The sequence below is a fragment of the Xyrauchen texanus genome, chromosome 17 (assembly GCF_025860055.1).
Source record: "Xyrauchen texanus isolate HMW12.3.18 chromosome 17, RBS_HiC_50CHRs, whole genome shotgun sequence".
NCBI lineage: Eukaryota > Metazoa > Chordata > Actinopteri > Cypriniformes > Catostomidae > Xyrauchen > Xyrauchen texanus.
Genome location: NC_068292.1, coordinates 14,455,406 through 14,471,063, shown reverse-complemented (window position 1 = coordinate 14,471,063; position 15,658 = coordinate 14,455,406). Strand labels below are relative to the sequence as shown.

The following is a 15,658-nucleotide window of genomic DNA, read 5'->3' as shown; positions in this document are numbered from 1 at the left end:
GAGGTTGTCTTTGGGAAATAGACGTATGAGTGCTGCCAGCATTGCTGCAGAGGTTGAAGGGGTGGGGGGTCAGCCTGTCAGTGCTCAGACCATATGCCGTACACAGCATCAAATTGGTCTGCATGGCTGTCGTCCCAGAAGGAAGCCTCTTCTAAAGATGATGCACAAGAAAGCCAGCAAACAGTTTGCTGAAGACAAGGAGCTCACAGAGGCAGTTTGAAGTTTTGTTCTCTGAACTGTTTAAAAAGTTAAGTGATCTTTTGGTTTAAACATTGGGCTTTTTGTGGCAGTATAATTGCTGTGGTTTTTTTGCAGTTTGTGTTCACTTGGTAGGCTTTAGCAATTTTGAGCTCATTGTAATTTGTTTGCTATTTTTTGTGCAGTGACCATGGGTAGAGCAGTTGTCTCAGGAGCAAATCTGTGGGAAGGGACGGTCGCCAGCTTGTTGGTTGCTTTTACTGTGCCAGCGGGATTTAGTGCATAAATACGCCCCACCAGTAACTGCGTTAAGACAAGGGTAAAGTTAGTTAGTGTCTTGTGTTTAATTAGGAGTGGGGAACCTTGTTCTTTACTTAATTGTTTTTTAACTTTGCCTTTATGATCACTTTATCTGCTGCTTAAGTATAATCTGTGCACTGTTTTTATATTATGGCTAACTTGGCACAAGATTTTATTCATTCGCCGTCTGAAGCACTGCTTAGCGTCGTGTACAAAAGATCAGTTATTTATAATATATATATATATATATATATATATATATATATATATATATATATATATATATATATATATATATATATATATATATATATATATATATATATATATATAATATTTAGTATTTATAAGGTGTACAGAAAGAGAGACAGACATATAGGCAGACAGCCTTCATAATGTTGATTGTACTTGTATGTCATTGTGGTGTCATTTTCTTTTTGGGACTATTAGGAATGTGTGGATCCTCGTGTGTTGTCGAAACTAATGATGTCATCATCGGCTAAAACGCATGCGCAGGTTATTTTACTTCCTGAATGAGTGCACACCAGAGTCCGAGTTGCTTTCACATTCATGCAACTCATGCAACAGTTCCATTGCAACCGAACTCAGACTACCTCCTACAGGTAGTCTCGGGTTCGGCCCTAGGACTGACAACAATGAAATATGTATGCAGCCAATGTTCAACTCTCACAGAACTGTTTGATTATGTTTTACCTTTTGATCAAATCAGAGATGTTGCTCATGGCTATTTTTGCAGGATGGAATGTTGATGAGGAAATGGATTCCTCACGGCAGCAGTTTAGCAGGTGACCCTATTATGCAAGTTGTGGTTCCAACGAAGTTCTGTTCTCTAGTACTGCAGATTTCCCATGACGCTATTGCTGGACATGTAGGTGTTAAAAAGACATATGACTGCATTCTACACCATTTCTTTTAGCCAAATTAAAAAAGATGTTTCTCAGTGAATTTGTACTTGTCATACTTGACAAATAATTGGAAAGTAAATAAAAAAAATTAAACCTGCCACATTGTTTTCTATTCCTGTGGTAAGTCAGCCATTTGAACACTTGTTTATTGACTGTGTAGGCCCACTGCCTAGATCAAAGTCTGGACGTATTTATTTGCTTACAGTTATGTGTGCTTCGACACAGTTCCCTGCAGTGAATCCTCTTCATACTATAACAGCAAAGTCAATAGTGAAGCCTTTAACACAGTCTATGTCCATTTTTGGTAATCCCAAGATCATAGAGAATGATCAGGGATCTAATTTATCTTCTCACTTGATTTCACAGGTGTTATGGAAGTAGCTGGTAAAACACAATAAAGCAAGCGGCTATCTTCCCCAAAGACAAGGTGCTTTGGAACATTTTTACCAGACACTTAAGTCTTTATTGCGTGCATCCAGTATGGAAATGGATGGTGATTAGGAAGAGGGATTGCCATGGCTGATGTTGGTAGCCCTAGAGGCTGATCAGGAGAATATAGGTTTCAGTCCAAATCATCTAGTGTTTGGGCAAACTGTTCAAGGTCTGATAGCAGTGTTGCAGGGTAACTGGACAGAGACTGAGCTTCCTCAAAATGTTATAAATTACTTGAATGATTTTAGGCTCAGACTTTGAGGTGGGTAAGTTAGCAAAAGAAAAGCTCCTCACTTCTCAGTCAAAAATTAAGTCTCTTTTTGATCAGTGAGCTGAACACCGACAGTTTTCTCCTGGTGACCAGGTTTTGGCCCTTTTGACAATTGATGGTTCACCTTTTCAAGCCCAGTATTCTGGTCCATTTACTGTAGTGGAAAAGATTTCTGATTTGAATTATTTGATTGCTACTCCTAAATGTAGGAAGTATACACAACTGATTCATGTTAACTTGTTAAAACCAAAGCCATTCGTCTGGGTTGTGGGATGTGAGGACTACTGATGTTAAATCTGCTCTGGTAGCTGAGACGGTTGTCTCATGCACTCCTTCTTTGGGGGATGAGGGAGTTTCACCACCAGATGAGCCTGTGTTGCTCATCATTTAAAAATAGTAATCTGAATGCATTGCTAGACCATTTGACTGATTCACAAATTGTTGATCTGATTAGCCTTATTAAACAGTATTGTTTTGTTTGTTGATCTCGAATACACTGGGTGGAACATGATAATGAAGTCGGGGACGCCGAGCCCATTCTCCAGCGTTTCTATAGTGTTTCCCCAGGGAAGCACAAGCATCTTGATGCTAAAGTTCAGTATATACTTGACCATGATATTGCACAGCCATCGTTCTTAAGCTGGGCATCACCCTGCATGTTGGTGAGTAAATCTGATGGTATGATTAGTTTTTTTTACTAACAATAGGAAGGTGAACAGGGTGACTAAACATGACTCTTTTACCCTTCCCCACATGGAGGATACTGTCAACCTACTTGGAACTGCTAAATTTGTGAGTAAATTCAATCTACTGAAGGGCTATTGTGCTCGAGATATCTCTGCCTTTATTACACCTGCAGGATTATTCTCGTATAACGTTATGAGTTTTGGTTTATGCAATGTCCCCGCTATGTTAAAGCGATTAAATCAATTCCTTACTCTGTGGTGTTTGTTCTTATGTGCTGGACATAAGATGCATTAAAGCAGGGCTATTCAATTACAAATTCGGTTGGGCCAGTTTTTGAAACCAAGAAGGTTAACTGGGCCAGTTATTTCAGCGGCGAAGCAGCTCGTAATGAAAATGTTTTAAAACTAACACAAACAAATTTGTTGAAAAACGTGTAAGGTTTATTCATTGTTTCTCTTTTAACTTTGGTCAGTTTGCACAGCAAAATGTGCATAAAAACAATGAAAGAGCTAACTGAACAGAATCTGAGGTAGCCCCTTTTTCCACTTACAAATGAAAAAATAAAAATGACCTAGGCACCTCTTGCCTACGCCTACCTAGGCTACATATCTGACCTATCTGGTCACAAAGTGCTAAAAACAAAATAGTGCACAGTAGTAGGCTATTCACATTAGCAATAACATTACGTTTCCTTTTGAAACTAAATAAACATCTCGATCACATTTGACCCAGGAACATCTTAAAGTGCATAAAATAAAAAGTGCACGGTATTCACAACTATAACTAACACATGTAAATAAGGTTTACTACTGCACATATTGCGGGAACATATAAAATCAACACATTTGTGATTAGGTATGCCTTTGCTACACATCCCACATTATATTGATGTAGGCTACAGTTAACCTGCTGACTTAGTGGGAGAAGTGACATTTTTTTGTTTTGAACGAGAGCAGTGACTTTAGGCTCGTAAGTTGTCAATGCAATCCGAAGGCATTGGTGGAGAGTACGGTCAGTCAGGGAACAACGAGAGTTGCTTTTTATGGAGTTCATGTGTGAAAAACTTGACTCACATGTGTATGTTGATCCAAACATACTGAGCATGACGATCGCTACTTTCTTAATGTTAGGGAACTGATGTACGTTGACATCAGTCCAAAACACTGCAGGTCCGTTAGTACGAAGCTCCTGTGCCATGGTAACAGATGACTGCATGTCAGCAAGTTCAAGTTCAAATTGTCCCTCATCAATGGAAGGAACCACTTGCTTTGCTCTGGCGGATAAGTCCCCTTCTATTGCAACCGTGAACGGGTCTCTGACAAAAACGGCCACCTCTGTGGGCAGAGCAAGTCCTTCCAATCGACCAGCAAAGTTATTTTTCAACCACTCAATGAAATCTGTCATCACATCCGTGATTTGTGCGGGGGATGAGATGTCGGAAAATGCAGCATTCGGCCTGTGCTCAAATCAGTTGTGCCAAATTTAGATCATTCAGGTGTTTGAATATGTCTCTCAGAAAGCAAACATCGGCCATGAAGTTGTCATCCAGTATGCGACTCAAGTGCGCTTCTGCTTTCTTTTGCTTGCTGCTGCGGAGGAAAGTTACGATCTCCTCTCTGAGACCACAGAAACGTTGCAGTGCTTTGCCTTTGGACAGCCACCTCATGTCATTATGGTTGTAAGATGCAATCAAACTCTGCACTTTTGCAGCCCTCTCTTGAGATCTCTCGGGGAAATTGGTGCGGAAAGTCTGGTGTTTCTCAACGTGGTGCCTCCGCACATTGTAATCTTTAAGTACTGCAACGCACTCATTACAAATTAAACACATCGGTTTCGCGTTTGGATGTGGCGGTAAAATAAACAAGTATTTTTCAGTCCAAGCAGGGTTAAACTGACGGTTTTCATTGGCAATTTTACGTTTCAGTGTTGAGAAAGACATATTGAAAATAATCTAGGCTACTACCAGCACGCTCTGTATTGTTTGCGTGTTACGGGCAACGTGGTCTGTACTACTTTATGAATTTATGTGGGGGGTGCGTTTTTGGCGGGACCATGGGCTGGGCCATTTGGAGGTTGTTATCGGGCCGCATGTGGCCCACGGGCCGCCAATTGAATAGCCCTGCATTAAAGGCTCTGATAATGTATTTATATTAATCATGTTTTCTGTTTGTTTCCCTTCCCCCACTGATTCCTTCAATTCTCTAACCTACACCGTGGTTGCTGAGGACTGGAGTCATGGGGTGGACCAATTGGTGGGATGATGCAGGGTATTGGTTATTTCTTTATTTTGTTTAATATTATTTGGATCTCTTACAGATCTCTTTTATGGAGAAGGGTGTTAAGGCCCCTTTTGGGCTGTTTTGTTTTTTCTTCTGCGTTTTTGCTTTTTGTTGCATATTAGTTGCAGAAGGTTGATGGGATCAGTCTTTACTCTCGCCTCTTCCTCAATCAGACGTGTTCTTTTTGGTTTTTGTTATAACAAATTGTATGTTTTTCTTCAATAAATTACTTTTATTGAACCTTTACTGTTGCAGTCTACAAGCTGGCCATGACATTAGTGATAAACATTCCCTTTATTAAATGATATCAATAAATTAGTCAAAGTTCCTTCATTACTGGATATTAAAGCTTGTTTAACAAACGACTGCAAAGACAGGTACACAAAACACGGTAAATTAAACTCTTTTGATGATCATACACCTGTAGCACAAATGCTAATGTTGCAGCATTGTTTATGTATGGGGTTGCTACGAGACATCTCTGGTGACAGTAAAACCCTTGCTAAGAAAACAGGAGCATTGCAGTTTTGTTTGTTTAAATGTCATTATCATAGCATCTGGCAATGGAATGACTTTATTGTCAGAAATCTGAGATATCAAGTAGGAATATCCCACATCTGACTTGAGTGGAATGCAGTATTAGTCTCTCGCCTCAATCCCCAGTTGGCCAACTTTGGCCCTAGGGTAATCGGCAGGTCAAAGGCGTTTGGCAGTTAGCCCCGAGGAAGCCTAGAGGAGGCACAATGAAGCCCCAGAAGAAACAGCTGGCCCTGGAACACACTGGCACACCCTCATTTGGCCCGATATTGGAAACGTGGTTATAGTCACACTGAGAGTGTGGCTATGATGCTTAAAGATTTTGCCTTGGTAGGCAACTCATTAGACTTTGGAAAAAAGGTTCAAAACAGGGCAATAAAAATGCTTAGTTTGTCATTGGTCGTACAAAATGTTTTTCTGTTTGTACAGGTATCTCTTAACATTTCAGGTTGATGTGAAAACTCATTTCAGTGTGCTTTTGTAATCATAGCAATTAGTTAAAGTGTGTTTTTGTATGGCAAGCAGAACAGAGGATACATTCACATGTACAGTAAGGGGGGGTTTTAAGCAATTAGTGTCCCAAAATGACAAAGATACTCCAAATAATGATTTGTCAGACAGTGTAAATGTGTTCTCTGTCATTAGCCAATGTTGGTTGTAATGTTGTGTATGTTTTTTTTTTCTGTGAGTGTGTTTGTGTGCGTGTCACTGCTCAAACCTGTGATGTCAGCGGCATAGTCTGTGTAGGAGCTGGTGGGGGTGCTGGTGCCCTACGTTTCTTTAACTCCACTTTCGGGGACATCCTGGAGATGTTCATCACAGACTGAGACTGACCCAGAGTGCTGGGACGGGTCTCCCCACATGGGCCACTTGCCACCAACGACAAACCCTGTGTTTATAATACACAAAGAGCTACAGGTTAGAGATGTGTGTGTATATATACACATTACTGTGCAAAATGTTGACACTTAAGATGTTTCACAAAAACATTTGTCTTAAGATGGTTATTTATATCTTCAGCTTTAGTGTGTCTATAGGAAAAATACATTTTAGACTCATAAACATTACTTTTGCAAATAGAAAAGATTAGAATAGAAGAACAGGGAGCCCTGCAACAAATGTCATGGCCCTCAACAGAGCCCCTGAACATCGAGTCAATCTGAGATTACATGAAGAGACAGAAGCAATTGAGACAGCCTAGATAGATAGAAGAACTGTGGTGAATTCTCCAAGAAGCTTGGTAAGTCCTATCTGTCAACAACAAAGAAAAAATGTGTCCAGGTGTACCTAGGAGAATTGGGGATGTTTTAAAGGCAAAGGTGGCCACACAAAATATTGATTTAGCTCTTTTATGTTTACTGGACTTTGTATGATGTTAACTGATACATGAAAATTTTTGAAGACATCCTCACTATGCAACATTTTTTACAAGTGCCTAAAACGTTTGCACAGTACTGTACATACATATAAAACTAAAGCATGTATGCATGTGTGTGTTTATCTACACTGTAGGATTATCCATGAACAAAGCCATCCAATTGACTTACATCACATTCCACAGATCACATAGATCCCCTGCCATTAGAGAGTAATAAAAAGGAATCTATGGCACTCTATCACAGTACTTGTGATTTAACCCTATAAAGTATACACCATACCTAGCCATGATAGATAATTCTGAAAATGAATATGACCTGTGATCAATGAAAAATTTATAATTATAGCCGATGTACGCTTTAAAATATGTGTAGTGATTGGCAATCACCTATAACTGACAAATCGATGATTATAATCTTTAATCTGGTATGATTTATCTCATTCTACTAAGAATTGTAATTATTCAACTGGATATTATACCCCAGCAATCAAATTTCTCATAACGTGTAATGTATTAACCATGTTGTAAAACCAATGAATTAACCAGTATGATTTGTAACCAGGGATTTTCTTTTTTTGATACTTACACGTATAATATTCATGAAAGAATGTCATATTTAGTATGTACATGCTTGCTTGTTTACGTAGAGAATGAAGATGACAATGAATGTCATGTCTCTTGTACTGTTGTCAAGATTATTAAACATGCACTATTTTTGAGCAGGAGTTTGTAAGAATCCTCCACAAAGGATCATAAATCAACTTTGGGAAATGGACAGACCAGTCGACCATGTGACTATGAAAAGCCATATCTGACTGGCTCAGGACACCTTTGGGGTGCAGTCAATTTCAGTTTAAAACTTTCCTACCCAAGGAAGAATGCTCTCTTCTCTTGTTCTCCTCTGCTCTTACAACGGTCTCCTCTCTTCTTCGCTCTCTTGCTTCTTCCGGATCCTCCGTGCCATGTAGAGTCCAAGGAAAACTTGGGACACCAATAGTCCAGAGGAAGCCTCTCACTCTCTGCTCTACGATTCTCACACCCAACGGGATTCACAAGTCCTCCTTGCAGAAGTTCTCGCTTCATCAAGACAATAACTATCCGCAATCATATCAGAGTCCAAGACATCGACGGAACAAACTTTCAACAAACGCCAATGAACCTAGCGACACAAGGAAATGCAACGCAAGGAAACACAAGGCAAGGAAACGCAAGTACATCTCCAGGCTTTTGCTCAAAGTGCTGGTGTATTAGTTGAATACTTTGGGTAATCCGATTGCAAATCGATTTAGACTTAAAGAAGGATAAATGGTTCTTAAGGCATTGTCAACAGACTCCATAAAGTACATTTTCACTGTACTGATCATTCTTTCACTTTACTCACCAACCTATTTCATGTTTTATGTGTTAGCAGATACAACGAGATGTTGTATTATGATTTTAATGGTGGAGAATTGTATTCATACAAATAATCTTGTTATTTGTCATTTATCTAATTTTTAATGGTTGTCGAATGCGACTAATTCCATTAAAAATGTCCTTACATAATAATGTACGGTAAGGACAGTTTAATTTAATTCCAAGCTCACAAATACTGTTCCTACATATAATGGTGGAGAAATGCGGCACTTTAATCCATACCATGTACATTTATACTACCAAATTTCCTAAAACACATTATAGACATCTTACAGAAACATGTATTTTCACACAGAATTGACCATCTGTTGAACAGAATAGTTCAGAACAAAGTAGAATAGCACAAAAAAAGTACAGAATTTATTACATTCTAGTTAAAAAGAAAATAAGCTATTTTGGCTTGTCGCAGGAACTGACTGGTATTTGTGTATTAGTTTGACAGCCATCTTTGACCTCTGTAGCCAATGGAGCTGATTATTGATGGGGCGTGCACTGGCATGCAGTGTGATCCCATCTAATATACTGTAACCCAGTGTTCCATGGCAGGAGTGTGCGATTGGAAACACATCTTCGTGAGCTGAGCCCTCTTGCTCACGGGCGCACTTTTTTTTAATTTTTATCCACTTTTCTCCCAATTTGGAATGCCCAATTCCCACTACTTAGTAGGTCCTCGTGGTGGCATGGTTACTCACCTCAATCCGGGTGGCGGAGGACAAGTCTCAGTTGCCTCCGCTTCTGAGACCGTCAATCCGTGTGTCTTATCATGTGGTTTGTTGTTCATGGCACTGCAGAGACACCGCGCGTGGAGGCGATCCACGCACAACTTGCCACAGGCTCCATTGCGAGCGAAAAACACTAATCACGACCACGAAGAGGTTACCCTATGTGACTCTACCCTCCCTAGCAACCGAGCCAATTTGATTGCTTAGGAGACCTGGCTGGAGTCACTCAGCACACCCTGGATTCAAACTCGTGACTCCAGGGGTGGTAGTCAGCATCAATTCTCACTGAGCTCCCCAGGCCCTAGCTCACAGGAGTATACTGACACTTTTCCCAGTCCCCGCTGCTGCAGTAGAGGAAATGTAGTTATCGTTGTCCGGACTTTGGAGAATGCTGTTTTTATATACACAGAACTGTCAATAAATGTGTAAAACTCTTGTCTCCTCTCTCGCATATTTTTGGTGTAACAATAGGCTATGTGTCCTAAAACGTAATGTTATTATTAGTGCTGTCAATCGATAACATTTTTGAATCCAATTAATGACATGGTGTCCTGATTAATTAATCGTGATTAATCCCACATACAAACATTTACTGAGAAAGCCCTTCATATAAAAATAATTCAATATATAAAGATTATACATATATCAATATATCATTATACATAGTTATCTTTAAATATTTTAAAATTATATATATAATAAAAAATATTCAGATAATTAAAATGCATTACATTCTTGTGGCAGAAGAGTTAATCATTGACAAGACGATACAAAAAGCGGCTTTAGAATACAATGTATTGTTTACTACCACATTATTGAACTTAAGCTAATCATTGGCATACAGTTCATTATGAGGGCTTGTTTAAGAGCCCGTCAATCTACACCTGCGTCAGACATGCTTGTGTAGCGTCTCGGGTGCGTCGCATCATAAACATAAAATTTTTGGTTCATCGTTTCAAGTTAAATATAGTTTAATACTCAATCTTTAAACACATCTTGAGATCCCTTAGTTCGCATTTGTGCTCCTTCAAGTTTTTTGAATGCAAGAATGTAACGCATGTTCCCACTGAAGAATTTTCTTCACTGTATAAACTGTGCGTAAACTGTGAAATTTCACTTACTGCCCTCTGGAGTAAACAGGCGGTACTAAAAGCTTGCATTTCTCAGGAATCTTCCTTATTATGGTGCGATAAATTGCGTAATTTTTTTTTAAATCGACAGCCCTAGTTCTATTAAAAAGAAATAAAAAAATAAAAACATTATTTGTAGTTAAATTAATTGATTAAAACAGATTCCCTTTAATTATAGAATATCCAAAAATAAATAATTTAATTTAAATAAATGTGTATTTATTTGTTCCTGAAATAGCATTGTTTCCTGAGAATGATCCATATGTATTACTTTTTACTTCATCAGTTCAACGCAGTGCATCGTGGTCTAATATCCACTTTCTTGTGTGTGTGTGTGTTAGGGTGGTTTACAAGGAAATTTTTAGTTTACAAACTGGTAATTACAAGGGTATTATGCTATAAATGTGATTTTTGAGGACATTTCTAGTGTCCCCATAACACTAGAGGGGGAGGGTTAGGGGATCTATAGTTAGTACAGTATAAAAACAATTGTCTATGTACAGTCCTCATAAGGATAGCCACACCAACGTACCGTATCTCACAAAAGTGAGTACACCCCTCAAATTTGTGTAAATATTTGATTATATCTTTTCATGTGACAACACTGAAGAAATGACACTTTGCTACAATGTAAAGTAGTGAGTGTACAGCTTGTATAACAGTGTAAATTTGCTGTCCCCTCAAAATAACTCAACACACAGCAATCAATGTCTAAACTTCTGGCAACAAAAGTGAGTACACCCCTAAGTGAAAATGTCCAAATTGGGCCCAAAGTGTCAATATTTTGTGTGGCCAACATTATTTTCCACCACTGCTTTAACCCTCTTGGGCACGGAGTTCACCAGAGCTTCACAGGTTGCCACTGGAGTCCTCTTCCACTCCTCCATGACGACATCACGGATCTAGTGGATGTTAGAGACCTTGTGCTCCTCCACCTTCCATTTGAGGATGCCCCACAGATGCTCAATAGGGTTTAGGTCTGGAGACATGCTTGGCAAGTCCATCATCTTCACCCTCAGCTTCTTTAGCAAGGCAGTGGTCGTCCTGGAGGTGTGTTTGGGTCGTTATCATGCTGGAATACTGCCCTGCGGCCCAGTCTCCGAAGGGAGGGGATCATGCTCTGCTTCAGTATGTCACAGTACATGTTGGCATTCATGGTTCCCTCAATGAACTGTAGCTCCCCAGTGCTGGCAGCACTCATGCAGCCCCAGACAATGACACTCCCACCACCATGCTTGACTGTAGGTAAGACACACTTGTCTTTGTAATCCTCACCTGGTTTCTGCCACACACGCTTGACACCATCTGAACCAAATAAGTTTATCTTGGTCTCATCAAACCACAGGACATGGTTCCAGTAATCCATGTCCTTAGTCTGCTTGTCTTCTCCTTAGTCTGCTTGTCTTCAGCAAACTGTTTGCGGGCTTTCTTGTGCATCATCTCTAGAACAGGCTTCCTTCTGGGACGACAGCCATGCAGACCAATTTGATGCTGTGTGCGGCATATGGTATGAGCACTGACAGGCTGACCCCCCCACCCCTTCAACCTCTGCAGCAATGCTGACAGCACTCATACGTCTATTTCCCAAAGACAACCTCTGGATATGATGCTGAGCACGTGCACTCAACTTCTTTGGTTGACCATGGCGAGGCCTGTTCTGAATGGAACCTGTCCTGTTAAACCGCTGTATGGTCTTGGCCACAGTGCTGCAGCTCAGTGTCAGGGTCTTGGCAATCTTATAGCCTAGGCCATCTTTATGTAGATCAACAATTCTTTTTTTCAGATCCTCAGAGAGTTCTTTGCCATGAAGTGCCATGTTGAATTTCCAGTGACCAGTATGAGGGAGTGTGAGAGCGATGACACCAAATTTAACACACCTGCTCCCCATTCACACATGAGACCTTGTAACACTAACAAGTCACATGACACCAGGGAGGGAAAATGGCTAATTGGGCCCAATTTGGACATTTTCACTTAAGGGTGTACTCACTTTTGTTGCCAGTGGTTTAAACAATAATGGCTATGTGTTGAGTTATTTTGAGGTAACAGCAAATGTATACTGTTATCCAAACTTTACACTCACTACTTTACATTGTAGCAAAGTGTCATTTTCAGTGTTGTCACATGAAAAGTGTGAGATACTCTACGTGCGTGTGTGTGATGGTACTCCTGGTACCGAGGCAATATAACCAGAGTTTAGACCTCAGGGGAGGCAGATAAGGCAGAAGGCCACTGTAAGTTCAGAGCCGCAGAGCTCCAAGATGCTGAATGCCATTTAAAGGGCAGCAGGTTTAACAGAAGAAGCCAAATCAATATAATTTGGGATGGAAATGTCATGACCAGCTCTCAGAGATTGTCTGAGTTTTGAGGGTTTTACCCAGGTCATGATCCCGAGTTTACAGCCCATTAAACAGCCGTTCAGAGCAAACGGTTAACAGGGAGGGACAAACAGTTCACCACATCAACTGTGATATGAGATTTATAGTAGGATTTAGCTATATATCTTAAGAGGCCTGAACCTGCTATGAAAGTTTAGGAGTTTGTAAATCTCTAAGTTGAAGTTGTGCTAAATTTCTCAATGTCTACAAGAATAAGCATAACATTTTGCTACACTTTATTTAATTATTACAGTGAGTGAGAGATGGTATGCAGCAAGAAAATGAAAGAATGGGGACACTAGACCAATGTACTTTTGAAAATAAATCCAGTTATTTTACATATTCTTTATGTTTTATACAACATTTATGAGCAAGACATAAGCTGTGTCCGAAATCGCACCCTATCCCCAATAAATGCCAAGTGATTTCTTTCTCTGGTTATGCTCTGGTCCCCTCCCTGTTCATCGTGGTGACGTGGTTTACAGTAGATTAGTGTGTCACTGAACAGCTGGATGTCTGAGTGGTGTCTGGAGAATAGCATAGGAGTTACAGACAATTGGAAGTGTTTTTGATGTAAACCTGACCTGCAAAAGAGAGACGGAATCCATCCCTCCAGGGAAGATGCCGCTCTCCTCTCTGGTAATTTGGCTCATATTCTTAATAATGATAGTATTTGACTAACTGGGGCCCAGGTCAGGAAGCAGATGGTTAATCTGAACATCCGCTAGCTGCCTTGAGACATCACATAGGTCACAAACTACAACGCATAGAGACTGTATCACCTAGATATCACATAGAGACTGTGTCTGTTCCCCAAACTACCAAACTCTCACTTAATAATTTAGCAAAAAATTTAATAAGGTCAAACTTGAAAAAAAAATTTATAAACATTAGATCTCTTTCTACCAAAGCACTAATTGTAAAAGGAATTATTACAGATCATAATTTGGATGTGCTCTGTTTGACTAAAACCTGGCTTAAACCAAATTAATATATCAGTTTAAATGAATCTACTCCCCCGGGTTATTTTTATAAACATGAGCCATGTCTGAAGGGTTGAGGAGGTGGTGTTACAATTTACAGTAAAGTTTTTGGTATTACTCAGGATATAAATGTATGTCTTCAACAACTAATAATGCTTAATATGACACCATCAGATATAAATACAAAATCTTTGTCATCTTTTGCCCTTGCTACAGTGCAGTAAATAGATCACCCAGGCCTTACTGTGATTTCCTTGGTGAGTGTTTTATCTGATCTAGTAGATTTAAGCTTTAATTGTTGGTGACTTCAAAATTCACATAGATTCACACATTGGGATTAGCATTTATTGATATTCTCAACTCTCTTGGAGTAAGACAAAATGTGACAGGACCAACTCATCGCCATAATCATACGCTAGATTGAATTCTGTCATATGTAGTTGATGTCATTATAAATACAAAATTAGATGTATTTCGTGGTGCATGGAAGGATAGTGTCTGTAGCTACAGACAGGCACTAAACGCTGCCAGGTCAGCATATTTTAGCAAACTCATAGAAAATAACCACAACAATCCTAGGTGTTTATTCAGTACTGTGGCTAAATTGGTTAGGAATAAAGCCTCAACAGAACCAGATATTACGTCGCAGCACAAGAGTAATGACTTCATGAATTTCCTTACACATAAAATTGCATAGTTCCAATTTTATTTCAGATTTTTATCAATCAACTGTCACAGCACGTAAAGTGAGCAGGAGACGCCTGCTCACTTTATTCCTGTGGCAATGAGAAAACGAAAAAACATATTTTCCAAATACATATAGAATCTCAACTGTAATCCAAGTGATGGATATTGCTTATTTGAAGCGCAACCTCTAATTGGATTGTGCATTCTGTACCATCCAGCAGCATTTTGCATAACATCAATGTAAATAATACTTGAACATTTGTACTTGTTGGCACAGTTCTACTAGTATTTCATTTTAACTAGAATATAGCCCAAACCTATGCCACTATGAGCTAAATCACAGAACAGCACACCAATATTCTGACCAATGAGGGGACAGTATGTTCACATGTGATTTTTATTAACAAATTGTCTGTTTTAAATGCCTTGAGAAAGCAAATCGAAACAAGGACAAAATGCAACATTGTAACAGTTTTAGCCTACATTTTGGAATGCAGCAAATGAACTACAGGGGCCGGATTCACAAAAATGTTCTTAAGAAAAAATGTAAGAAAGTTCTTAGGATAATATTAAGAATTTTGTAAAAAAAAAGTTCCTAAGGGCAATTCTTGAAAAATTATGAAGAAGTTCACAAATATTTTCTCACGAATATTTCTTAAGAATAAATACACTGTTTGACATTGTCTGATCAGCCTGCTCATGGGCTTGCCTTATCTAATAGCCTACAACAAATTCAGTACTTCAACACTGGTAAATCGTAATGATAAATGTATCTATTAACCTTTTTTAATGTAAAGTGAGTGAGATGTGTTAGTTTAACAACATTAACCATCATAGGAGAATTTACATGCTGCTAACCATTTTATAACTTTTCATTTGACATGGAGGAAAAGAAAAGGAAAAAGAAAACTTGGATGTTGGATGTTCTTGTTGAGGAAACGAAAGCAAGGAAAATGTTCTCCTTAGTAAGATTGATAATACGGTAATATTACGTCAGAAAGTATGAGACGGGTAAATGGGAAAGGGTGGCAGAGGCTGTCTCCGCTGTGGCCAACTCCGATAGGGATGAGGATGGGAGTTGAAAAAGAAAGTCGCTTTCTAATGTTATAATTATTGTGTTACTATGAACTTTAAAGATCACGGAGAGTGCTATATGCAGCGCATCCATTAGCATGATTGGTCACCACATTAATACGATTCAAAACATGTATTGTTAGAATTTTACAGAAAACTGAAAAAAAAAAAATGTTTTGGCTAAAATAAAATTTCTACCAAAACAGCCCACTGCAACTTCAGACTCGACATGAAAAACCCAGTAAGTTCATTAAACATCT

General features: G+C 39.2%; 1 protein-coding gene across 5 annotated transcripts in view; it reads right to left on the bottom strand.

Annotated features, from left to right (window-relative positions):
- Positions 1-15,658, bottom strand: part of LOC127657611 (protein cordon-bleu-like) — a 152,514-nt gene that overhangs the window by 57,345 nt on the left and 79,511 nt on the right. For all 5 annotated transcript variants that reach the window (XM_052146479.1, XM_052146480.1, XM_052146481.1 and 2 more), the window contains one exon: positions 6,349-6,519. In XM_052146479.1, coding sequence (XP_052002439.1) covers positions 6,349-6,519 — 171 coding nt within the window. The remainder of the gene's footprint in view (positions 1-6,348; positions 6,520-15,658) is intronic.